Below are 25,150 nucleotides of genomic sequence, written 5' to 3' on the forward strand. Positions count from 1 at the left end.
ACGGACCGCTAGACATGCGTGAGTCGAAAGGTGGTTCACGTTCATGTATTTTCATGTTTGACAATGTGCCTACGGGCCACTAGACATGAGTATCAAGGCAAGATAGTACGTCTTTTGGTTTTCTTTTCATCATAAAAAATCGATGTAGCTGTATGAGCCACGGGCTATTTTTCTTTGCTCGTAGATGCATAGCCTGATCTCGGTAATGGGATCACTTACTGAGTATTTTATACTCAACCTTTCTTAATTATGTTTTTCAGGTAATGATAGGAACGAACCGACGGGTGACGAGAGGGACCTATGATCGTGCCATATGGGACATGTAAATCGCTTCCACTCAGTTTACATTTTCAAGCTATTTAAAAGTTTTGATTTGAAACTCAATGTTGGTCAAAATTTTATTTGTTTAAGTTATTTTTTTCATTATTTTAGGGGCCCCGAACAAAGGTTTTTCTTATTTGTTATTTATTTTGGAAAACCGTCTTTATTATTTTAATAAAAATTTATTTTTCTCAATGGTCAAAATGTTTTGAATGTAAATGTGTAATTATGAGTAATGATCCTTATCAGAGTACTCAAAAGGTCAGGTTGTTACAAGAGTTCTACCCTTCCATGTCCTCTTCATACCTTCTATCAATTTCTCTAAAAAAAAAAACAAAACTTTTCCAACAACATAATTAATCATAGGAAGCCCACTTCTCTCATGTGATTCTTTCCTTATGGATAACAAGGGAGACTCCTTGTGGTGGTGGTGTTTAAGAGGTCAAGGTGTTCGTGTGCTTGTGTTTGTGGTGTTCGGGATCAACAAGGAGTAGTATTGATCGTGATCTCATTGGAGAGAGGAAGCGAGAAGATTATATCTTCAAGGGTTAGTCTAATTTCTTCCCTTTTCCTCTTTGTATTTGTAGAAGCATGCTAAGGGTGAATGTTTATCCAGTAGTTTCCATTTGCTCTATTTCTTAAGTTATGTAAAATGGGTTTCAAAGACACAAGCGATCATTTGCTTCCGCTGTGCAGGAATTCCAAATCCCTTAAGCTAGGAAGGATTCTTCTATTGGGGTGTTTTCCCCAAGACTGTTCATCATTTGGATGGCATCCCTCTATAGAGTACCTATAGAAATTGAACACTGATGCTGCTTAGAGTTATGTATCGAAAGTGGTGGTCTTGGATGGGTGCTTTGTTATCATTTGGGAGTGTTTGACTTGCTGGTATGATTTTTGTCCCTTGATGCAACGAGGTGAAACATCTGGAGGTGATAACTATATGTAATGGTTTAGAGAGCATCTCTTCTTTAAACCTTTATGATATTCTAGTGGAATCTGATTTTCTTGAGGTTGTTCAGTTGATGAATAATGTGGCGATGGATATTTCTCACTACAAGAAATCTTGGTTTTGATGTTGGTTGTAAAAACTAAAATGTCGGTTTCTAAAAAAAAAAAAGCAGATCTTTAATGTTAGTTTTAAACCGATATTACATGAAAAAAAATAAGGAGGAAAAAAATAAATTGAAACAAAGTAAAGATATTTCACTTCTAGAGCCAGTCAAAGATGATGACCAAATGCTCTGATACCTAATGATAAGCGCTCACAATGTTCTAGATGTCCTGCAAGGATCCTTACAAACACTAACAAAGAAAGCTAACTTAGATCAAACTTAGAATCTATGATGGTCACTCTTAGATACTAAGACAACTCACTCCAGAATTAGCTTGATCAAGACTAATCCAACAAATTGATTTAAACATCAAATCTAAAGCAAAATTTGAAAGAAAAGACAACACTAAAGGGGTTGAGTAATCACAAGCTTTTTAATATTGACACTCTGAATTTTCAAGAGCATCACAAGCCAATTTAAAGGCAAAATATCATGAATATGATCAAAAACTTAAAAGTCATTCAAACACAATTAACTACAAATTATAGAAAATAAGACCTAGGAACTTAAAACTTAATTGCATACTAATTAATAGGTCAAAATGCAAAACTAAAAATGTAGAAAGTCTCCAAATTGTCTTAAATATCTCATGCGACAAGCTTAATCCTCACGTTTGATAAGATTTGACATCACGTTTTCCTATACAGTGCACACTTGACCACATTTTCTTCATAAAATCTGTACATTTTTTTTTGACCGTCATGCCATCTTCCAAACTATAAGATTTTTTCCATATTATCTTCATGTCATTCTCTTCTTGACTCAGCCAACTAACATTATATAAAAATTTGGGCTCAAAATCATTTGTCGCTTCTCGTGAATTTGCTAGCTTTTGAAGATATAATGTGAAAGCATCTTGAATCTTTTTTATCTTACTTCTTGTAATTGCTCATTCGAGTAAATATAATGGTTCAGTAGTTGAATTCACACCGAGTCGTGAGTTGAGAGTTCTCCTTCTCTCACGTGAGGCGGGGTCAAAATGCACTTGCATGCCACGTGGTGCAGCGAAAGGCTAGAGGAGCTGACAATATTTTTTTTCTTCAATCTCCTTATCTGGAGTGATTTTTGCGGCTTTGTTTCTTTGCATATTATTGCGTAATTTGTTTTACTTTTCCTTTTCCTTAAAAAAAAAAAAAAAAAAGACATTATGAAACTGAAAAATCCTAAAATTCCTCCCGGTCCCAATTCCATTGTTTTGGGCTACTGTCGTTGATTTTTGTTTTATTTTTCCGGTACACATCAAATAATTAACGGCCAGGATTTATAGAGTGAAAGAAGAACGAAAAACCGAAGCGCAGAACTGAATGGCGAACTCCACTTCAAGAACACATTCAAACCCCAAAACCCCAACCTTCGCGCCCTAATCACCCCGCCTCAATTCCGCTTCCAGCATTTTCAAAAATGGTAAAGTTATTCCACGATTCTGAATTTCACAAAATAGTTTATTGATCGAACAATACAACGTCGAATGAGATTTATTTCAATCTGTACGTTCATAATTTCAACTTTCTGCGTTTCAGTTTTCAATCTCTGCAATTAATGATACCGACTCCAGAAATCAGTGGGAACCCTTAGCTCCCACTAAAGAAGCTCAGGCATGCCTTCTCTTTTCTCCCTTTAGAAATTATTGTTTATCATTTAGTTTTATTGTCATTTACATTTGTAGTTTACAAGTGGAGAAAGAAGAATGGCGTTTCTATATATGATTGTATTTCTTATTTTTTTGATTATTAACATTGTCGATGCAACTATGCAAGTTGATGGGGTCTTTGATTCAACATAGAGCTTTTAAGTTCTATAATTTTATTTTATGGATGTGCTCTTGTTTATCTCATATTTTTTGTTTTTAAGTTGTGAGCATTTTTTTTTGAAGAATGTCGATGGTTTCTGTTTCCTATTTGTTTAGAAAGAAATGTGGTCGGATACTGCAATAATAGTGGAATTTAAGATTCAATCATTATCTTATTTTATTTGCTCTTCGCAGGAATTCCATTTGACAAAAACTTATCACGATGGACTTCTTAAATTACAAGCAAAAGAATATGAAAAGGCTCGTGAATTGTTAGAATCTGTTCTCAAAGATCATTTGATAGCATCTGCACAGGTATAGCTTTCTTGAAGGATCACAGTGGTAGATGGAGAATTGTGCATGGCATTCCTGATTTCTCTTGGTTATGCAGGTTGATGGTGAAGCTGGTGATAATCATCTACTGCAGCTCAGGTTACTGATTCATGCTGTCTTTTCTACTTGTTTTCGGAAGTTTTAGTTTCCATTGAAACGGTTATGAAACTTTACATGGTAGCCTTCTCTACTGTGACTAGTGCTATCTTCATTTCATGATCAGTGGCAACTGATGGTGATGAGCATATCAGCTCTTTTAATCAGTATATCGTGCTACAAATGACTATTCATCATTTTTTTTCCTTTCCTTTGTCCAACTTTAATTCTTCGAGTTAGTTACTATTAAGGTGGATCGAAGTTTTATTCTTTAATTCATACTACAATCCTTTGGCCTCCAATTCTTTTTTTTTTTTTTTTTTTTGGGTTCTTGAAGCTGTGGATTTGTGGTAATGCTTTTGAGTTGCTGCCATGCCTGTAAATGCTACTTGAAGCTCTTAAGAGTTTCAATACATGTTAGAACATTACTTAGACATGCAAGATAAAAGGATATTTTGTTTGATTGTTTCCTACAGTGCAGTGGATGTTGTAATCTTTCAGTTATTGGATGGATATTTACACCAATTCACTTTGTATTTTTTCGTGGATGATCCATTGCAGATTCTTAGCACTTAAGAATCTTGCCACTGTATGTCTTCAACAGGGATCTGCTCATTATGAGGGTGCTCTGCATTGTTATCTTCAAGCCGTGGAAATTGATTCTAAAGATTCTGTTGTTTGGAACCAGCTGGGTACTTTATCTTGCTCAATGGGCTTACTTAATATTTCACGTTGGGCATTTGAGCAAGGACTTGTGTGCAGCCCTAATAACTGTGAGTATTTATTTAGTCTGTTAACATATTTCTTTCATAGACATGGTACTAATTGTTTTACGGATGATTGTTGTTTAGGGAACTGCATGGAGAAGCTTTTGGAAGTTCTAATTGCAATACGTGATGAGATTGCCTGTCTTTCTGTAGCAGAATTGATTTTGAGGCACTGGCCATCACATGCTCGTGCTTTGCATGTGAAACTTACTATTGAAGAGTCAAAATCTATTCCATATGCACCCAAAGGTATTGATAAGCTAGAACCAAAACATGTCCGACTCAAATTTATTGATAAGAGGAAGTCTGGTGAAGAGGATCTTGATGAAGACGTCAAAGTTAAAAGGTCTAACCAAAATATAGATCTCCACCTAGCAGAAGTTTCCTGGGTTGGTCTTGTTGATGCACTCCTAGATATCTTACTTCCATTGAACGAATGTGGGTCTGAGGTGGAGATTGAAAAACCACTTAGATCTGGTGATGTTAGATTAAGAATATGCCTAACTCCCAGTTTAGATCGTAGCAGTGCATTTACGGAGAGGAAAGAGCTTGCTTCTTCGTCCATTTGTGATAATACGTCTCTTGCAGATTCTAACACAGAAAGTTCATCTTCTTTTAAGGAAAAAGAGGCAAGTGGTTTAGATGAACATCCACAAGAGCGGCGTAGTACTCGTCTTGAAAGGCTAAGAAGTCGTAAGCCTGGAAAAGAAGAATTAGATTATTCGACAAGTAAAGATCTGGCAAGGGTTGTAACTCAGTATCTAGAACCCTTTATTTCCAGTGGACTGGGAACCAAAGATACTGATCATGAGATCAAGAATTCTGTTTCCTACCCTGATGGAGAGAATTCACGGGGTTCAGATTGCAATGATGCTCATAGTTTTTTGGTGGAAAATTCCTGTAATTATGGTGCTTACCATGTGAGTCACATGCTTTTAGAAAAGCTTTCAAGCACATATCCTCCACATCAGGATGCATTTTTCAAATTTCTGGAGTTGGAAAAGTTGACGAGGCATTGGGGAAAGGACAGATCTCCTGAATGCAATCTTTTTCTTGCTGAGCTCTATTTTGACTTTGGATCATCTTCTTCTGATACTACCAAGCAATCTGAATTCATGTCAGAGGCTTCATATCATCTCTGTAAAATCATTGAATTAGTAGCCCTCGAAAAGAGCGATAGCTGCTCTAGCAGTCTTCAAGATTCCAGTAAAATATCATTTGAAAGTTCTAGTAATCAGCACTTATTTGTTGAAAATTCACTATTAACAAATAACAAATCATTCTGGGTACGATTCTTTTGGCTTAGTGGGCAATTGTCTTTGTGGGATGGAAGCAAGGCAAAAGCCTGTGAAGAGTTCTGTATTTCTTTATCGCTTCTGGAAAAGATGAATGATGTGAATGATTCTCTGTTACTGGTCTGGCTCCCTCACTGTCGGGTTTTGAAAAGTTTAACCTTGGATAGAATACTTTATGAAATTAACGTTTTAAAGGTTGACCTCTTGATGAAGAATGCTGTACCTGAAATGTTTGAGAAAGAAATGTATGAGGAGTGCATCACTTTACTTTCTCCACTTCTATTTAGTGTACAGGAAGTTGACATTGATGCCTTGTCCTTGCAATTTTTAGGAAGAAAAGATGCAGGGATTACTTCAGTGGAACTTGCAGCGATTGACGTTTTAATTAAATCGTGTGAGAAGGTAAATCATTTGGATATCGAGATACTTTTGAATTCTCACCAACGGAAGCTGCAAATACTCATGGCAGCTGCTGGGATGCATGAATACTTTACATCAAATAAATCATTTCGTGAGAAGTCGGAGGCAAAAGCACTCTCTGACATAGAAACGAAGGATAGTCCAAGCAGTCACTTGAACCATTTAGTCGCGGAAGAAGTAAAAGCAATATCTCAATGTATATCACAAGTAAAGAACTTCATCGAACATTCTGAAGACTCTGTAAGCCAATACTTATTCTCTATGATTGTACTTCCTTGTTATCTTTTCATGTACCTAGTGAATTCATCTAAAATTGAAAAATTGATCAACCCTCTTGGTGATTTAGTGTATAACTAAAGCAAAACAATTTTCTCAAGTTTATTCAATTAATCATACAGTAAGGAAGATATTATTACGGAATCAAGCACAAGTATCTGTTGTAGATGTCTCAGGAAAACTTACTGTTCCTCTTCCTCTTCCTTCAATAGAGTGTTCAAACATAAGTAAAATTGGTAAATAAGAATAATTTAAAGCATACTTTGTAAACTTTTGCCCCCGCTAGTAGATTGGAACATAAGGTATCTCATTGTGTAATTTTATTGTATCGTGTAATTATATTGAGGTTTGAAGCTTTTAGTCTCTTAACTTTCAACTATTATATCTTAGACCTTGAACTTTACATAAAAATCATTTAGTACTGGTTTTGTTTGACTTCCTACAGTGCATTCTTCACTTAGAATTAAAGTTTTTAATTATAATGATCAATAATTAAGAAATAATATGAAATTATGTTAATACAAACAAGAAATTTGGTTTAGTAAAGAATGTGAAGATGCATATAATGTAAAAATGACTAACTATGCTTATCTCAGAATTAAGATTGATCTTCTTTTTGTACATGTGACAACCAATTTTCATAGATATTATACTGTCAGATAAAATATCATGGATAATGTCACTTGTCCAATATTGGTGGGTTTTTGGAAGAAAAAGATAGATATCCCCTCGTGTTGTAGATGTTCATAGCTCAAATAGATGGATACAGTGTGGACAACATTGGATGATTTCGTCCATGGCTCTGTTTTACCCTATACATGCATAATTATTCAATCATGATTGTGTGTTTGTTTGGATATAGGAATTTCTGTGTGCAGGCTAAGATCTCTGCATGAACTTTGATGAAAATTTGATCTCACTTGAAAGGGGTTTTTTAAACTCCACTTGCCCCTGAAATCAGCAGTTAAATCATTCTTTATTGTGGCAATAGGATTAGATTGTACATTTATTTCTTTTAGTGCATAAGCGAAGTTATGCTTATGCACATTGCTTTTGGATTTTATAATTTTTGGTTTATTTTCTGCTAACATGTTGGTTCAAGTTGCTTATGAAAGGTGAAGTTAACAATAAGATACATATTGTTTTCTTAATGGCTTTGTTTTCTGCTCTCTTCTCCTTTAAAATATATTGCATTTTCATTACCACAACTAACTTTATTATGCTTGCAGAATGACATTCAGATGAGGAGGATTTGTGATATGCAGTTCTTGCTTTTATCGGTCATGTGTAACGTTATAAACACATTCCTCTCCAAGAAGTCTTCTGGGGCAGCAGTTGATGATCAAGTTGAAAGATGCTGCCTCGTAGATGCAGCCATTGCATTCTGCAAACTCCAACATCTTGATCTTTCTGTGCCTGTGAAATCTCACGTCAGTAGGAAGATTTTTTGAGGATAATTAGTTAATTATAGAACCTGCTATTGGGCTTCTTAGCCAATTCTTTTCTGTAAAGATTTCCTTGGCAGTTATTACTTCCATCTTCTGATCAATTTCCGTCTTCTCGTCTTAGGTTGAGTTAATTGTTGCAACACATGACCTACTTGCAGAATATGGTCTCTGCTGTTGGGGCGAGGGTGAAGGAGAGGAAGGAAAATTTCTTAAATTTTCCATAAAGCATCTCTTAGCTTTGGATATGAAACTTAAATTGAACAGTTCGGTAAATGAGAAAAGAATTGAATGTGATGACATGGAATGGGAGAATTGTCAAGTAAAGGCATCTCCAGACCGATCAAAATTGAATGCTCAAGATTTGGGGTTTAGTCAAAATGATGAAACCAGATTCATCGAGAAGGATGCTGGGGAGGATATAACACGGGAAGGGATGTCAACTCATAAATCAATATTGAAAGATGCTACAGAAGGAGAATTTATTAAGCAAGGAAGTGAGGAGTCTGCTGGCAAGTTCAATGCTTGTGAAAATAATAGTGACCAACTAGTAGAATGTGAGAATGAGGAAAATGAAGATGAGAAGGTGGAGCTAGAATTAAAAATTGAAAATACATTGGATCAGTGCTTTTTCTGCTTGTACGGATTAAACCTCAGATGTGACTCATCTTATGATGATGATCTATCTGTACATAAAAATACTAGCCGTGGGGATTATCAGACCAAAGAACAGTGTGCTGATGTTTTCCAGTATATACTCCCTTATGCAAAGGCTTCATCTGTGAGTATTTTATGCAAATATGTCTACTGGTCTATCAGTGACCCCCTCCCCTTTGATATAATTTATGTTTACTTGGAGAGCAGAAACTAGCACTCTCGTATTTTGGTGGGACTGTCAAGAGTTCTGCATTCACGATTTCCCAGAGTTGGCATTAAATCGAGTTTCCCTTGACTGACCCTTTTACCTGGTTTTATTTGCTTTTTTTTTTTTTTTTTTTTTTTTTTTTTAAATTTTTAGAGAACTGGATTAGTCAAGCTGCGAAGAGTTCTGAGAGCCATCCGCAAACACTTTTTAAAACCACCAGAGGATGTATTGGATGGAAATGTGATAGACAAGTTCCTAGATGATCCCAATTTATGTGAAGAAAAACTCTCTGACGAGGCTGGTTCAGATGAGTTTCTTGTAACAATGACTAAGATATTACTTAATGATGTAGGAAGCATTAAACAGTATCGAACATCAGTCTTAGGAAGGTAAGACTGCATTACTTTTTTCATGTCAAGTGTTAACGCAGGGTGGTTCTTCACTTCAAAAATATTAAATTCATTGAATATTGCTCTTGAGAATGATTGTATCTGTATTTGTCTGATTGCAGTTCTGAACCATATCTGGAAGTTTATAGCAACTTGTATTATTTCCTTGCTCAATCAGAGGAAATGAGTGCAACTGACAAATGGCCAGGTTTTGTGCTCACCAAGGAAGGGGAGGAATTTGTTCAACATAATGCAAACCTCTTCAAATATGATCTGCTGTATAATCCTCTGCGATTTGAGAGCTGGCAAAAACTTGCTCATATTTATGATGAGGTAAATATACGGTCAGTTAGCATCATTTTATCTATCTGTTTTATTAGGAGCATATTTCTTTTATAGATATATAATTTTCAAATCATTCTAGAAAGTTCCATTCTTTAAATTCTATATTTACAACAAAACAGGAGGTAGACCTGTTGCTCAATGACGGCAGTAAGCACATCAATGTTACAGGATGGAGGAAAAATGATTCTTTACCCCATAGAGTGGAGATAAGCCGGAGGAGGAGCAGGCGTTGTCTACTAATGAGTTTAGCTTTAGCAAAGTCACCAACTCAGCAGGTTTGACCTCCAATTTTTCTCTACAAGTATGTCATTTTCGCAGTGAGGTGCTCATATATTAGAGAAACATGATGTTTCATCTCAAAACCAATTGACTAAATGAGGAGTGATTCGTGTATTTTATAAAGATTATGAGGTATCTTCATCTTTCCAATGTGGGATCCACAACATTATATAACCTTCGTTTTTTTCTTTTTTAATTGTATTTATTCAAGATGGGGTAGGGTGTTGAGGAAACTCTAGCATGTTTTGGTGATGACCTAATGAAATACGGATATATTTTGTTCATATTACTCGTTAGGGGTTTTAACCTATAATTTGATAGACGTGTCTTTTATTTTAATACTAAAGTATATGTAAATAAATATGTAAAGTGCTTTCAAGGATGATTTGGTGCTTGAATCTGTGAGGTGCTTGAATCTGTAATGTGGACTCACGTCTCATGTAATGGTTGGTCTTGTCTATATATACTCACAATGGTTTCAGTTATCTTTATTCTTGTGCTGCAAGTTAAAGTCTAAGGACTTGTGGGAGTTAAAAAATTAAACAGATGCTGTGAACTCATGTTTGAACCTTTTGTGGCTCCAGCATGAGATACATGAGCTATTAGCACTTGTGTACTACGACAGCCTTCAAAATGTGGTTCCATTCTATGATCAGCGGTCTGTGGTGCCACCGAAGGATGAAGCATGGCTCAGATTTTGTGAGAACTCGTTGAAACATTTCAAGAAAGCTTTTACACATCAGTATAGCTCTCTCCACTTTTGACATCTCATTATATATTTCTCAACAGTACCTTCACTAGATTGTAATTTAACCATGTGTTTTATTTCATGCTCTATTTTCATACAGGCAACACTGGTCTCATGCATTCTATATGGGCAAACTTAGTGAAAAGCTCGGGCTCTCACATGATAAAGCTCTATCATATTATGCTAAAGCTATTGCCTTAAATCCATCAGCCGTTGATTCTATTTACAGAATGCATGCATCGCGCTTAAAGTTTCTTGGTAATTCTGGAAAAGGAGATCTGCAAGCTTGGAAGGTTTATACCATAAAATCAATCCTATAAAATTTTATTTGTTGCTTGTTTTAAATTTAGTATATTTATTATATTAGTGTTTATAATTAATCTTCGGCAAAGTTCGAGTACTTTTGGATTTAGATAATTAATCTTCTTTTGTATATTATATATTCATCATTTTGTTGGCATTTTCCAGGATCTTGCAACTTATGCCTTTAATCAGTCAACTGGAGATGCCGTGATGGAAATATCAAGTAAGTTTGGTTCCAAGACTTTGGATTTACCTGCAGACGTGGATGGCCATGAAGCATCTTCTGAGGACATAAAGCATGATGAATTCCTCAAAGTGGAAAAGGCGTGGCACATGCTGTATAATGATTGTCTTTCTGGTATTGAAACTTGTGTTGAAGGGGATCTTAAACATTACCATAAAGCCAGATATACACTTGCTCGGGGTCTTTATAGAAGGGGTGAGAACGGTGATGTGGACAAAGCAAAGGATGAGCTCTCATTTTGTTTTAAATCATCTCGTTCACCCTTCACAATAAATATGTGGGAGATTGATAGCATGGTCAAAAAGGGAAGGTATAGCTTCAATGCTTGTCCAAAATATTTATGTTATAGATAATTCATTCAGAGTAAGTCAATGTTACAGTAAAAGAAGTCTTTACAATCTGCTTCCGTTATATAGTAGCATTATATTTAACTATGTCAGGATAAGTTTGAAAATGATTGATGTTCTTACTTTCTCTTTTTGTCATTGCTTGAATCTATCTTATTAATATAAAGCAATAAGGAAGCTACTTTTTTGACATATCTGTATTACAGGCGCAAAACACCTGGACTTTCAGGGAATAGGAAAGCACTTGAAGTTAATTTACCAGAAAGTTCTCGGAAGTTTATTACATGTATCAGGAAATACTTGTTGTTTTATTTGAAACTACTGGAGGAAACTGGAGATATCTGTTCCCTTGAGCGTGCTTATATATCACTTCGAGCAGATAAAAGGGTAACACCTACGTGCTTTGGACTCTTTATATTCAATTCAATGCTTCATCAGCCACACATTAAATTTAAATTGTAAACCCATGCACATATAGTACATGGGAAATAATTTTGCAATGTTGTGCATTTGTAGTTGTATGCATATGTTGGCCTATATGTAATTGAACTGAAAGATCATCTTTACTTCTTTAATTGAAAAACCAAGTACATTTTTTCAATGTATAAATAAGGCTGCATGGGTTTATTTGTGTATATTTTCATTTATTGATGGTGACAGGCGATCAGTTACGTGAATTCAATTTTTATTTTGTGTTCATGATCTTGTTGAATTTCACCTTGCTTATGGTTGATTATTTCATGGCATGTCACATCTATCATATATCCAGTTTGCATTGTGCATTGAAGATCTTGTTCCAGTTGCTCTAGGGAGGTATGTCAAGGTTTTGATAACGTCCATTCGTCAAGTCGGGATTGCTCGCACTGGTGATGCAAGTGGTTACGAACATATACTAGAGAAAATGTTTGCTCTGTTCATGGAGCAGGGTAACTTATGGCCAGAATTGTGCAGTTTGCCTGAAATACAAGGCCCGGGTATATCAGAAAGCAATTTGTTTGGGTAATCATATTAGAGAGTTTTCTTTCTTTCTTTCCTTTTTTTCCCCCCTGTAAGTGCATTCTTGTGTCTTTTCTAATAATGATGCTACTATGCTTTGATATAAACTTACGGAATCTGAGTGCCGCAGGTATCTTCATGATTATATCATTACTTTGGAGAGAAATGTCAAGGTTGAGAATCTTGAAGCAATAAATGAGAGGATTCGAAAACGTTTTAAGAATCCAAAGTTGTCCAATATTAACATTGCAAAAGTTTGCAGGCATGCTTCTACTGCATGGTGTAGATCCCTTATAATCAGCTTGGCACTTATCACTCCCATACCTTCTGAATCCTCAACCGAAAGTCAAACATCAAGTTCATTAACCGGTGGTTTAGAAAGTAACCAGCTCCTTTGTGTGGATTTGCAAATTAATGAATTATGGTGTTCAACCTTTGAGGACTCAACACATCTGAAAAGTCTTGAACCAAAATGGTGCCCGATCTTGTCCAAAATCAATAACATATTTATTAAAAGAGCTGCAGAAGTGAATTGGGAAACTGCTAACTCTTTGCTTCGATCTTCTTACAACTTTTTTCGTGAGAGCTCTTGTGTGCTCCCATCTGGCTTGAACCTGTATCTAGTTCCATATCGACTAGCAACAGGAGTAAACTTTCAACAGCGCATGGATGGGATTGAAATTTTAGATTTCAGCATGCCAAAGAAGCTTCTCTTGTGGGCGTACACTCTAGTGCATGGTCATTTTGCTAATATTTCATCGGTGGTGAAGCATTGTGAAGAACATCTAAAGGTATGAACTTAAAAATAACAGTTATTGTTATGTGATAGTCGTCAAGTAATTAATGATTGGCTAACCTTTTCAGTCAAAGTTAAAGAAGGGAGCTGGAATTCCCGCTACACAAACTCATGCAAACTTGCCTGCCGTGATATCTTCACCAACAGGTCACTCGTTTCCCTTTTCTTTTTCTTTTCTTTCCTTTGTTTATCCGTTTGTAATCTCTCTCGAGATTTTACTACATATGACAACTAGTAATGATATTGCATGCGTCTATTAACTCGTGTTTCCTCTTAATTTGCTTGTTTGATTGCCATGATTGGTTAATGATTTGAAACTCATGTCCCTCAATCCTTCTGCCTCCACCTTGTATGTAGTTCTAGGCACTGGAAGAGATGGTTCAAACCACAATGGTGAGACAGATGCAGAAGCATCTCTAGCCACCCCTGTTACATCTACTTCATTGCCAGAGAAGCAGATCACGAGCAGTTCGATTCCGCTTCTTTTGAGTGGCGACACTCGCAGAAGTTCATTTTATGGTCCTCAATTTCAACAATGTAGCAATGTCGTTGCTGAGAGATTACCTAATGGAGGAGATGCAGACAAAGGATGACAGTCCGGATGTGCTTGCTCTTAGTAGTAGTATATTAACAAAGCATTTTTTATATCCTGTAATTTATGGGGAAATTTGCAAAGGGTAGGTTGTACTTGTATATATACCCATTTCAATTACGAAATATATATTGTGAATTTGAGGAACACAATGGGTACATGGATGCTAATAAAATATAATATTAAAATAAATAAATATAATATAAATATATGGAATAAATAAATAAATAAATATTAACATAAATTAAACCTAATATATATAAACACATGGATAACACTTTGGAAAAGTGGGACATGACACATGGTCAATGGATACTAAGTATGAATATTTAATGGGTATCTATTTTCTATAATATTTATGATATTCTCTCTTGGATGTCTATTATATATATGAAATATGTCTCGTTAAAATCTTATTAGGAAAAAAATCATAGTGAAAGAAAAATAATACATATTTCATATAATTTAATACTCTTAAAAAGAATACAATATATTTACTCCCTCCCATGGAAACATTATTTGAGATATCTGAGTCGCTGCATTCTAATGTTGTATAATAATTTTTCAAAGGTTGCTGTAGGTAATGACTTTGTAAATAAGTCTGTTAGATTATTATTTGAACAAATTTGTTGTATAGTGATATCAATATTTTCTTTAAGATCATGAGTATATAAAGCTTTAGTGACATATGCTTTGTTCTATCTCATTTAATATATCTTTCTTTGATTTGGGATATGCATGTTGTGTTGTCTTTGTATAATATTGTTAGAAGATTTTTAGTAGAAGACAAATCACATGTTTCATAAATGTGTTGAGCCATTGATCTTAGCCATACACATTCTCGACTAGCCTTGTGAATTGTAAGAATTTTAGCATGATTTGAGGAAGTGGCTGTTATGCTATGTTTCACCGATCGCCACAATAGAGTAGTTTCTCTACATGTGAATAGATAACCTATTTGAGATCTAGCTTTATGTGGATCAGATGAATATCCAGAATATGCAAAACTAATCAGATCAAAATTCGATTTATTTGAATAAAACAAACCCATATCAATTATTCCTTGGAGATAACGGAATATATGCTTAGTTCCATTCCAATGTCTTTTAGTTGGAGAAGAACTATAGCTTGTTAATAAATTTACTGAAAATGCAATATCTGGTCTTATATTATTAGCAAAATACATAAGTGCACCAATTGCACTAAGATAAGGTACTTCAGGACCAAAAAGTTCTTCATTATCATCTTGAGGTCGAAATATATCTTTCCTCACATCTAATGAACAAACTTCAATTGGAATGTTCAATGGATGTGCTTTGTCCATATAAAATATTTTCAAAACTTTTCCTGTAAAAGTTGATCGATGAACAAATATCCCATATGCTAAAGGCTTAATTTGCAAGCCAAGAAAAAATTTTGTTTTTCCAAGATGTTTCATCTCAAATTCTTTCTTAAGATATTCTATTGCCTTTGAAAACTTTTCAGGAGTTCCAATTATATTTAAGTCGTCAACATATACAGTTATATTAGCAAATACTAGTTGTGATTTCTTTATAAAAACACATATACATATTGGATTGTTTTGATATCTTTCTTTCAACAAATATCCACTCAGGTGATTTTACCACATTCGTCCTGATTGTTTCAATCCATATAGCGATCTTTGTAACTTTATTAAATACAATTCCCAGAAATTTGATTTATATGTTTCGGGTACCTTAAATTCTTCTAGAATTCTCATATAAATATCATTATCAAGAGATCCATATAAATATTTCGTGACTACATCCATAAGATGTATGTCCAGACTTTCATACACAGTCAAGCCAATTATATATCTTAATGTAATTGCATTCACCATGGGAGAATATCTATCTTCATAATCAATACTAGGTCTTTGACAAAAACCTTGTACAACTAGTCTTACTTTATATCTTGTGATCACATTATTTTCATTTCTTTTTCTTACAAATACCCATTGTATCTAACAAGTCACCTTCTGGTGTTCGGACTACTGGTCCAAAACCTTGACGTTTTGAAAGTGAGTTTAATTCTGCCTCGATTGCTTCTTTCAATTGAAACCAATATTTTCTATGTCGATATTCTTCAACAGATTTTAGTTCATTATGCTCATTATTATCTTTAGGTATTTCACCTTCTTCACTAGTCACGTGAAGGATCTTTTTATGGGTATTTACATCCTCAACCAAGTCTTCTTACTATTAATTATTTTTCTTTTTTGAGGATTTTTATCTTTAGAACCCACCGGTCTACCACACTTCTAGCGTGTTCTAGACTCATTAGTGACAACTTGCTGTGTTGGGATATCAGTTTTCGATGGAACATTTGCACTTGGTATATGTGATTTAGTTACTTTCTTTGCATCTATAAATGCATTTGGTAACTGATTTGCTATTTTTTTCAAATAAATTATCTTATGAACTTCAAGTTCACATTGATCTGTATGAGGATCTAAATGAGACAGTAACGATGCATTCAATGTAATTTCTTTTTCCAGCTTCTTAATTCCTTCCCTGAAAAATTTGTCTCATTAAAATGACAATTAGCAAATTGTGCGGTAAATACATCACCCTTCAAGGGTTCAAGATATTTAATAATTGACGGAGAATCATATCCAATATATATTCCTAATCTCTTTTGAGGACCCATCTTAGTACGTTGTGGTGGAGCAATTGAAACATATACTGCACATAAAAAAAATTCTCAAATGAGAAATATTTGGCTCATGGCCATAAGCTAATTGTAATGACCAGTACTTATGATAAGCTACTGGCCTAATGCGTACAAGTGACGCTGCATGCAAAATAGCATGTCCCCATACAAATATAGGAAGCTTAGCTCTCATAATCAATGATCTAGCAATTAACTGCAAACTTTTATGAATGATTATGCTAAACCATTTTGTGTATGAACATGAGGTATAGGATATTCAACACTTATCCCAATTGACATACAATAATTATCAAAAGCTTGGGATATACATACCAGCATTATCAAGATGAATGGTTTTAATTGTATAATTAGAGAATTGTGCTCTTAATTTAATTATTTGAGCAAGTAATCTTGCAAATGCAAAATTTCGACTTGATAATAAGCACACATGTAACCATCTGTTGGATGCGTCTATTAAAACCATAAAATATCTAAAGGGTCCACTTGGTGGGTTAATAGGTCCACAAATATCACCATGAACTTATTATAAAAATGCAGGTGATTCAATCCCCACTTTAGCTGGTGATGGTATAATTATCATTTTTTCTTGAGAGCAAACATCACATGATAATTCATTAGATTAAAGAATCTTCTGGCTCTACTTGTCATCATCTCAACAAAACTCTTTGAAGAAAACGAAGATGCTCTTTTAAAGATTTTAAAGAAGTATATTAAGGCGATAGGATGGACCCTAGCATATATCAAGAGAATAAACCCCTCCTATTGCATGCATAAAATTCGGCTCAAAGATGGAAAGGACGGCTTTATTGAACATCAATGCAGGCTCAATCCTGCGATGAAGGAGTTTGTAAAGAAAGAAATTATTAAGTGGTTAAACACAGAGGTTATCTTTCCCATTGTAGACAGTAAATGGGTAAGCCCCGTACAATGCATTCCCAAAAAAGGCAGTATCACTGTAGTTCCTAATCAAAACAATGAACCCATCCCTACATGCATAGTCAGGGGATGGAGGATTTGTATGGACTACAGAAAGCTTAATGCAGCGACAAAGAAGGACCACCTTCCCTTACCTTTTATTGATCATATGCTAGATAGATTATTTGGAAATGACTTATTCTACTTTCTGAATGGCTATGTAGGGAACAATCAAATCATGATTACACCTGGGTCAAGAGAAAATAACCTTTACCTGCCTATATGGAATATTTGCCTTCCAGCGCATGCCCTTTGGGCTATGTAATGCCCCTAGCACCTTTCAAAGGAGCATGATGACCATCTTCTCTGACTATTTGAAAGAATAAGTAGAAATTTTTATGGATAATTTCTCAATTTATGGGAAAATCTATGGCGTATGCTTGGCCAATCTTGAAAAAAAGTATTGAGAAGATGTGAAGGCACCAATCTGGTTTTGAGTTGGGAAAAATTCCATTTTATGGTAACATAAGGGATTATGCTTGAGTACAAGGTGTCCAAGTTGGGGTTAGAACTTGATAAAGCGAAAGTATAATTGGCACTCCATGTGCCATCATAAGCAATGAGGGCACCCACTTCATCAATTGCATTTTTAGTAAGCTTTTACTCAAATATAATGTCCATCACAAAATCATGACAGCTTACCATCCCTAAATCGATGGGCGAGCTGAAGTGTCCAATAGAGAAATCAAGTCCATACTTAAGAAGGTTGTCAATGCAACATGAAATAATTGGGCGCATAAGTTGGACGAGGTTTGGTGGGCCTATCGAACAACGTACAAAACACCTATTGAAATGTCCTCTTACGAGCTCGTATTTGGTAAAGCTTGCCATTTGCCCTTGGAACTTGAGCACAAAGCATTCTGGGAAACTTCAATATCGACGCAGTAGCGAAGGCAAGGAAATTGCAGCTGTATGAGTTAGATGAATGGAGATTGCAGGTATATGAGAATGCCAAAATCTATAAAGAGTGCATAAAGCATTGGCACGACCAATGCATAAGTAAGAAAAATTTGAAGATTGGACAAAAAGTTCTTTTATTTAACTCACGTCTTCGATTGTTCCTAAGGAAATTAAATTCACGATGGTTAGGACCATTTGTAATTAAGGAGATCTACCCTCACGGAGCGGTGGAACTAACGCAGGAGGAGGGATCGAACCCATTCAAGGTTAATGGTCAAAGAATCAAGCCATACTATGGGGGCAATGTTGATTGCGAGAAAGCCTCTATCGACCTGGGAAAACTCAAATGATGCAGTAGAAAAGCCCTTGCAATTGCAAAGGTGACATTTTCAGGGATGTATCACGTGCTCTTGTATTTTCTTACCTTAGCTTGAATTTTACTTTCTATTTATTTGATTATTTCTGCTTGAAACTTTTGTGAAATATGATTGCTTCGTATGGTTGGAATTACTTTGGGAATCGCTTAACTTTAGGGTTAGAAAATGAATGAATGCTGCGATGAGTATGTTATGCATATTTCGACGTATCCTATATGCTCATCGCATGAAAGGGCACCTAAAATGTCTAAATCTGACCGTTAATGGTCAGTGAAAGAATGTCCATCATGTGTGCCACCTGACATTCTGTCACATAACGCTTTCATTAAATGATCCATCATTAGGGTGACGTTAGCCTAAAAAAGTGCGCCTTCCCTACACTTATTTAAACCTCATTATCCTCCCTTTCATCTTTCCACGCTTTCAAAGATCCCTAAATTCTGCTATTTTCGGCGAAATTTTTAATGACCCTTAACCTTTCAAACCTTCAAATGATTCCCCTTTCTTCCCATAATTTTCAAAATGGCCCACCAATTCAGCCCTACTTCATCTAACCCTACGACAACCTCATCATCTTCATACGAGGTAGTAGTGTTGTTGGTAGGTTTCAACCCTATCGAAATTCCGTTCATGGCTATGCCTGTCTATGCACCACCACCCACGATCGAAGAAACTCCACCGTTCAACCCCAACCTTTTCACGCCTGTCACAGAACCCCATCAAGAGCAGTCATTGTCTCGATCGTCTTCCCCAAAAGAAAAGAGGTGCAACCAACTTCATGCATCAACAAGATGAAGGGCACCAGTGAAGCGAGAAGGAGAGACGAGTGTGAGACTTACGGGGAAATTCTGATGAATCTAAAGCCACTTGAGTCTTTGGATGACGACGAAGTAATGAACCAGTGCAACAAAGTGATGGTTGGAAGCGGTCTTCAGGCGTTGGCTTTCAATGTGCTAAGCCCATCTAGTGTCATAGAAGGACCTTTAAAAAAGATGTTCGCTGCATTTGAGCAAAAGCAATTGACGAAAGGCCGAAGGAAGGCGTCAAAGAAAGGACAACGACACCATGCATAGACCTAAAGGAAGAAGTGGTTCTGCCTGTCTCATCTGGAGAGATAAGGAAGGAAGTTGAATCCTTTATTGTACCTAAAGAAACCAGTCATTCCCCTGTATCTTCAGAATCCCTTGCAATTCCCAGAGAAAAATGACTTACCCCTTCTAAAAACATACAATGATGCGGGCGAAAACTAAATTTGGGGGTGTTTTATGAATTTTTTAATTTCAATTTCACATTTTGTATGATTTGATCACAATAATTAATAGAAGTTGAAATTCATACCAAGTTCTCAATTCTCTTTGCCTTTTCTTTACGTTTGTCTCTCGCATATCTTTACTGCATTCTTAATATTCTTGTGTGCTTTGTGTGTTTTTCAAATAACCTCAATGATGATACTTGTGCTTAACCATGTGATGATTAGTATGACTAGTTTTTAGTACTTAGCTCTAGGACTTTGCATTAGGAAATATTCATTGAAAATAGTATGCGAGCAAGCTTTATCTCGACTCTTTTTTGCAAAAACTTTATGAAGTCATCGCATAATTCAATTTTCAGCAATGAAGACCTTGCTTCCGTCTAAATTTGAGGGTGGGAGAGGTTTGAGCTTAATGTGTTCAAATTTTTGTTATTTTTTATATCTCCTTATCGTATTTTCTTAAAAAAAAAAAAGAAAAAAAATATAAGAGAGAGAGAGGGTACTGAATGGAACTCACTCGTAGTTGGATGTTCGCATGACATCCGTGGGGACAATCCAAAATGAAAGTGGTAATCATGATCAACGTCGAAAAAAAAAAAAGGACTGCAACTTATCTGTCTGTGATTAAAAGAAGAATTTGTCAAGGCATGAGTTAAGTATGAGAAGGGTACCTTGTTCGTAGTTGGGTGTCTGCATGACACCCGTGGAGGCAAGCCAAAACGAAGGTGAGACGCCTAGATCATTGTATAACCTAACTAAAATAAACACATAAAGGAGAAAATTTTTACTTAAAATTTGAACCAAAAAGCCCATTTCTGAAAAAGAAATATACGATAGCGTTGGAGATAAGTAAAAGATTTTTTTAGAAATAAGTTTGCCACATCTAAAGGTTGGAAAGATTTCCATAGGTGAAGGAGTAAAGCCAAGAAAAAATATCAGACTAGCGAATCTTGAATAGGAAAGCACTTTGAGAGGTCTAGCTAACACATCAAAGCAAGTTAAGATATATTAGAACTTTAAATATATGCTTGAGAACAAGCACTGTTTTAAATTTGGGGGTGTGATAACTTGTAGAAATACAAGTTATTTTACTTTTTTTCGTTTTTAATTTAAAACAATTAGGATTAACCATTGAAAATGCGTTAGCTTAATAAGGAAATCATGTAATTAATTACATTATGTGATCACTAGCATGCAAAAATTCATAATCCTTGCAAATTATAAAAACTTAAGCTTTATTAACATAGAAATCTACTTAAAATATAGCGATAAAGCAACTGCTGTCGCTTAAGCATATGGAAAATCCTGACGCTCAAAATGGAATTGCATAAGTTCAATGCGATAAAAGGAGACATGACATTAAATACAACTGATGCATGGACGGTGGAGGTCAAATCAAAATGATCAAAGTTGGTAGTTCACGTGAAAGGTTCGCGACAGAGCCAACAAACTGCTGACACGAGGAAGGTGGCGCGACAGGGTATGGAACTGATGCTTGGTGTTAGCACAATCATTAGTGAGAGATGCAAAAACTCCTCATCGACGCCTATAAATAGCCACAAGATTTTTGTCCAAAAATACCCCAAGAAATTGGCGAAGCTTTGCGAAAATTCTCCATTCCTTCCCCTGTATAACTTCCTCCATAGCTTTCCATTTGAGAAATCTTGAGTGAGAGCTCAAGATTTCCACTTGTAGAAAAGGAAGACATCAAGCCCATCACAACCAGCGTGAAGCAGTCATTCAAAGGAGCCAGAAGGTGCAAGAAATTGCATCTAACGGCTTGACTCTCTATCCTTATCTTTCGTTTTATATTTTCATTAGCATTTGTGTTGTTGTGTAACGTTGAGAAACTTCCATTACCAATATGAACGACATCACATTTTCTTGTCTATCATCTTCTTTTTACCAAGTATGAGCAACTAATTTCATAATGAGTTGAGGAAAATGAAACTAACATGTACTAAGTAAATCATATACTGGCATTCAACATGTTAAATGCGTGCTTCATAAACTATTTCGATCAAATCAACAAATTTCTCGAAATAGAACCAATCACTGTTTGAAAAAGCAAGGGATTTCAGATCTCATTAAATAAGAAAATAAATACCTTTAGACATAAAGATACTTCTTTTGCATTAAATACTCATTGCATGCATCCTAGAAATAGGACATTGTGACGGAACGCATTGAGAAATGTAGCTTGTGATTATGAGTAAGTTGCATAAATGCGTGGTATATGCATTGCTTAGGAAGTGTTAGTAGATATTTTTCTCAACCCTATTTCATTCATTGGAATCTTACATTTCTCTCTGCTTCTTGCTTCACTTGAACTTTGGTACTTATCACACCACCTTTCACGCATTTTAGTAACAGTGATACAACAGAACCAACCATTCGCATTATTGACAAAAAGTTGCATTAAGATTAAAACAAACATTTCACCGCATCTTTAGAAAGCAATTCCCGAGTTTGACCATGGACTCACCAGGACTCTAGTTAAACTTACACTTGGGTTTGATTAGACTAAACAATGCGTTTACATAATTAAGGAGACCAAGCACAAAATCATTTCATCGCATCTATAGAAACGCATCAGTTGGCCACTATCCTGTAAAATACGAGTACTAGAACACATAGGATTAGTGGGGGAAGAAGAATCAATCATCAAAATCTTTTCAATTTTACCTCATTCATCAATTTGCAGAGACCCTTTGTTCACATCGATGACAACCTTAGTTGTCTTAAAAGAGGGTCTCCCTAACAAAATAGATAAATTAGAGGGAGGGGAAGAAAGCATTCACATCCAAAACATAAAAATTAGAAGGAAATTTAAGACCATTTACTCTAACTAGCATATACTTTACAAATCCTAATGGCCTAACAATAGACTGGGATATGATACTGAAATTCACAGAAAATAGAAGCAAGCATAATATTAATAGCGGACCCTAAATCTAGCATGACATGCTCACATTTTCTAATGCCTATCTGACAAGGCACAGAAAACATACCTAGGTCATCCTGTATCTTCAGGTCATCCTATATTTTACACGCTCGTTCCCCCGTATCTTTAGAATCCCTTGCAATTCCCAGAGAAAAATGACTTACCCCTTCCAAAAACAAACAATGATGCGGGCGAAAACTAAATTTGGGGGTGTTTTAAGAATTTCTGTTTATCCTCCAAATTGCTTTTGCCCTAGATGCTGAGAAAATTTATCCAAAAATCTCTTCTTCATCTTTGTCCAAGTAATGATGCACCCTAATGGTAGATAGTACAACCAGTCCTTCACATTATCCTTTAGAGAGAACGAGAAGGCTTGTAGAGTGAGCTACTCCTTAGTTACATTGAGAGGGCGCATTCCACTACACATAATGTGGAAGTCCTTTAGGTGCTTGTCCGGATCCTCATCTGTCCAGAAAAAGAAGGTAGTAAGTGAATGTGACAAGTTTTTAACTCGAAATTACCTATGGTATCGGGATAAGTGATGGAAAGGGACTGTTGAGTAAGGTAAGAAGCTGAAGTGACCTCTTCAGGCTACACCATCGTCTCTTGTTCAAACTCCTTTTTAGAATGCTCTTCTTCAAATGTGCCTTTAGTACGATTTTTCTTTTCTAAAGCTCTTCGTTCTCTAGCCTCTCTTCTTCGTCTCTTTTCCTCCCTACCAAGCTCTGCAAAATACAATAAAATATTTCGATCCTTAGAGGATTGGGCCATACAAAGATAGAAAAATTCAAGAACGAACAAAAAACCAAAACCCTTCAAAAAAGAAAATACTTGTCTCTTCGGTAATGACACCAATTTGGTCGGAGCAGATTTCATCGCCCAAATCCGAACCAAATAATTTAACTGTATCCACTCAAAATAATGTAGTAATGATAGCACTGGTCAAACTCAGGGAGCCCTTGAATTTCTCAATTAAAGTGTTTTAAGCTATTGAGTAACCACATGAAAATTTAAATGCATAAAATAAAAATAAAGTGATGAAATTCTGAAAAATTGTTTCCAGCCATAGGATAACCTCGAATTTCTCTGTTTTCAGCCATTGTTTTGTAACAGAGAAATTCAAATGCATAAAATAAAAGTAAAGTGATGAAATTCAACTTGAGAAAGCCTAGCTTGGATTATGATGGAATTCTCCTATTCAATGCATTCGATTATAAAATTCTCATTACTAGAATCAAACAATTGTTTACCTACCAAATTAATTGGAACAACCTGTTAATTTGACCTAATCAACTAATTAGCCCACTTTAAATCGATGAACAACATGAAAATTCAAGTTTACCTAATTGCATTAAAACCTAGGGCAAAGTTAAGTTATATATCTAACGAGAACAACCTTAATTAAATATTCGGTTGATTCGATTCTAGGTTGGTTAGAACAATACTCATCTAAATGATTTGCAAGCTAACCTGACCTATTACTTCTAGTTGGTTGACACAAGATTAAATGTCACGTATCAAATGCCAATTAAAAGCAACAATTATAAAATTCCCAAGCATCCAATGATATAATTATAATAATTCAAGAACATAACCAAATTAAAAAATTGCAATAAACTAGTACGAAAATTCACAAGTACATCAAATAGGTAAAAAAAAACCCAAGCTAGAAACAATTACCTTGGCCTATAATATTCATGAAAAATGCCAAGGTATCATTTTGATACATCTTATTGACCTAAAAGAGAAGGAACGTGGAGAGAAATCATCTAGGAGTTTGTTGGAATCGGATACAATGTCATATTTTAACCTAATTTGGCAAAAGATATATTTATAATTATCGTCACAACATTGCAACGCTCCAATCGAAGCGTAGGCCTTGAGCGTAAGGATAGCATTGTTACACTCAGGCGATTTGGGCTAGATACGTGCACACTCGATGATTTCTGTCGATATCCGTAGTGTAGTTACGCTATCCTGATATGCAACATTTTGTCTTGTAGTGTAATGACGTAGCGTAAAGAGACCGTAGCGACACTTTGGGCAATGAGTTGCTTGTGTCTTTAAGCATAGCTCTACCTTTGGTGGAGAGTAGTTATGCTAGCTCTAGAGACATTTTGGTAATTTATCTCTTTTAAAGCCCATATGCTCAAATTAACTCCGAATTGTTTCAAATTAACCCTGAATGGCTCCAAATTGTCAATTCTACCACTTGGGTATCCAATACCTATAAAATAGCATAATAAA

The 25,150-nt window shown here is 35.4% G+C and overlaps 1 protein-coding gene across 2 annotated transcripts; it reads left to right on the plus strand.

Annotated features, from left to right (window-relative positions):
• Window positions 1-2,576: 2,576 nt before the first annotated feature.
• LOC120081206 (calcineurin-binding protein 1-like) lies at window positions 2,577-13,908 on the plus strand. 2 transcript variants are annotated; one of them, XM_039035907.1, is made up of 19 exons: window positions 2,577-2,840; window positions 2,957-3,031; window positions 3,421-3,540; window positions 3,617-3,657; window positions 4,216-4,427; window positions 4,506-6,376; window positions 7,642-7,842; window positions 7,982-8,638; window positions 8,876-9,111; window positions 9,234-9,444; window positions 9,576-9,731; window positions 10,320-10,477; window positions 10,584-10,776; window positions 10,952-11,340; window positions 11,584-11,764; window positions 12,147-12,376; window positions 12,504-13,164; window positions 13,238-13,316; window positions 13,527-13,908. In XM_039035907.1, the coding sequence occupies exons 1-19, from the start codon at window positions 2,838-2,840 to the stop codon at window positions 13,760-13,762; spliced, it is 5,910 nt and encodes a 1,969-aa protein (XP_038891835.1). In that variant the 5' UTR covers window positions 2,577-2,837; the 3' UTR covers window positions 13,763-13,908. The 2 variants fall into 2 exon arrangements, with proteins under 2 accessions (XP_038891835.1, XP_038891836.1); XM_039035908.1 differs by lacking the exons at window positions 2,577-2,840; window positions 2,957-3,031 and having other exon boundaries at window positions 3,444-3,540; window positions 4,259-4,427.
• The last annotated feature ends 11,242 nt before the right edge of the window (window positions 13,909-25,150 follow it).

Source organism: Benincasa hispida, chromosome 7 (assembly GCF_009727055.1).
Source record: "Benincasa hispida cultivar B227 chromosome 7, ASM972705v1, whole genome shotgun sequence".
NCBI lineage: Eukaryota > Viridiplantae > Streptophyta > Magnoliopsida > Cucurbitales > Cucurbitaceae > Benincasa > Benincasa hispida.

Coding starts and splice junctions, on each gene's coding strand:
- LOC120081206 (XM_039035907.1), top strand. Junction 9,112..9,233: donor CGAACATCAGTCTTAGGAAG/GTAAGACTGCAT, acceptor GTCTGATTGCAG/TTCTGAACCATATCTGGAAG. Junction 11,765..12,146: donor CACTTCGAGCAGATAAAAGG/GTAACACCTACG, acceptor TCATATATCCAG/TTTGCATTGTGCATTGAAGA.